This window comes from Ceratina calcarata, unplaced genomic scaffold (genome assembly GCF_001652005.2).
Source record: "Ceratina calcarata isolate Rehan_Ccalc_2016 unplaced genomic scaffold, ASM165200v1 scaffold4243, whole genome shotgun sequence".
Taxonomy (NCBI): domain Eukaryota; kingdom Metazoa; phylum Arthropoda; class Insecta; order Hymenoptera; family Apidae; genus Ceratina; species Ceratina calcarata.
This window is the reverse complement of record NW_017166092.1, coordinates 1-1913: the sequence shown is the minus strand read 5'-3', so window position 1 is coordinate 1913 and position 1913 is coordinate 1. Positions and strand designations below refer to the sequence as shown.

The 1913-nt window shown below is 35.5% G+C and overlaps 1 protein-coding gene across 1 annotated transcript; it reads left to right on the top strand.

Annotated features, from left to right (window-relative positions):
• Positions 1-595: 595 nt before the first annotated feature.
• LOC108626653 (nuclear receptor coactivator 2-like) lies at positions 596-1748 on the top strand (the record flags this gene model as incomplete). Its single annotated transcript, XM_018027454.2, has 2 exons — positions 596-737; positions 1359-1748. Coding segments are annotated over 2 exons (370 nt in total), but the record flags the coding sequence as incomplete, so codon positions are not given.
• Positions 1749-1913: the final 165 nt, after the last annotated feature.

The following is a 1913-nucleotide window of genomic DNA, read 5'->3' as shown; positions in this document are numbered from 1 at the left end:
TTACTACTGTACTTATAATATATCGACGAGAACGAGCACGTTATTAAGAAAGCGATTAATGTACTTTTGGAGTCTTCGTATAAAATGTACTCATTTGATGTTGCTTCTGGAAGGCTTTCTTTCCCGTGCGTTACAGGTACACGTTAGAGTGCAGTTTTGATTTAAATATCGTAGAAATGCTAACTGCATGTGTACGTAACGCGAAATCAGCGTTATGCTGTTACGTTATCTTTCACGCGAAACTGTAACGACGTAGTAGAGTTCAGTATATGCATATTTGGTTGAAATGAAACCTTTTTTTTCTCTCATCTTCGTGTACCATTTATCTCTTAAATGAATAAAATATGCGAGTGAGAAGACGTGAAAGCCGATGTGCTACGACATTCAAATGGATAGGTGTATTTCAAAGATTACTTTAAACAGTTCCCACATAATATAATATTCAACAAAAATGCTTTATACTCTTCTGCTCGGGCTAATTTCTTTTCAGTCTTCGTATGTATAATAGTACTACTATACCTTTTCTACATATGTCGTACGGAGAATTGAGTTGAAGTGTTTCCGCGGCTTATTGATCTCGTGATTTGGATATTAGTAACGAGGCAATTTATTTTTTACAGATTCGGCACATTAGGCAACAGGAAGGCTCGAATAGTCATGCCGTACAACAGGGGGAAGTGTCTTCTTCGAATCCTAACATACTGTCCACCGATCAAGTTGGTCCTATTTTACTCGAGGTACAAGTCAATTTAAATCGAACCCCATCAATCTATTCTATTCTTGTTGCTTTCGTTCATTGACACATGTACACACACTCGGAGCGTTTCAGTTCGTTTTTGATCTTATTTAGCTACTTGCGGGCAGCACTCGTTGCGAAGGTCTAGTTCATTGGACACTTCGTCAAGATCAATTGCACATGCCTAGCAGTTTGCGTTTAATAAATAACAGTGAACATATTTATGGAACTACCTTTTCGTTTAAAGGTCTCTTTTCTAAATTATCTAAAAATAATTATACGGCGTTGTGCTGAAAATAATTCTCAATCGCTTCGAGATAATTGGAAGTTAAACGTGAGAGGTGCAAATTTCTATGGGCGTTAATTTTCGTGACGGAAGAGAGATTAAATGTGAAATATGATAATGTTCTTCGATCATTTTTCGAAACTCGTTACCACTGATTTTTCTGAGCCGCATATAACAGGACATAATTTAACAGCCAATTAAATGACCATTGCCTGCACATGAACCCTTTTATCTAATCGATATTGTTTTTCTTACTTAACAACTTTTCATTCTTGTTTGACGTTCAACAGGATGCTAGTTCTAAAATTTAACGTGTCTATTGAAATTTTTGTTCAGGCGCTAGATGGCTTTTTATTTGTTGTAAATACGGAGGGACGAGTGGAGTACGTAACTGATAACATAACGCAGTACATAAATTACACGAAGGATGATGTGCTCGGCAAGGATATTTATAATATTATTCACCATGGAGACCACAACACCTTCATGCCGAGCTTGTTGCCTATGCCATTAGGTTGGTATATATCTTTCTCGTATACCGTCGTAATTTCTTTCACGTTTTAACCCTCTGTAACTTTCAAGTTACACATTCGTGTGCCTATGTTCTTTCAGTTTTATTTCTTATCGCTAGTCTTATCGCATGCAATATGCAAAATTATGTAAAATATGTGGCCATATTTTTGGGGGCGAAATCGGGGACAGGAAAGAAGGTGGGAATTATAAACAAACAGCAAAATTCTTGTATTGAATCATTTCATAAATTATTTATTGAAAGGAAGAAAAATAAAAATGAAAAAAAAAATTGCTTAGAGCGAAAAGAATAAGAATAAAAAATGAAGTCTTCATGACATAACAAAATCATCTCGAAATTGATCAATCATGAAAATTTAC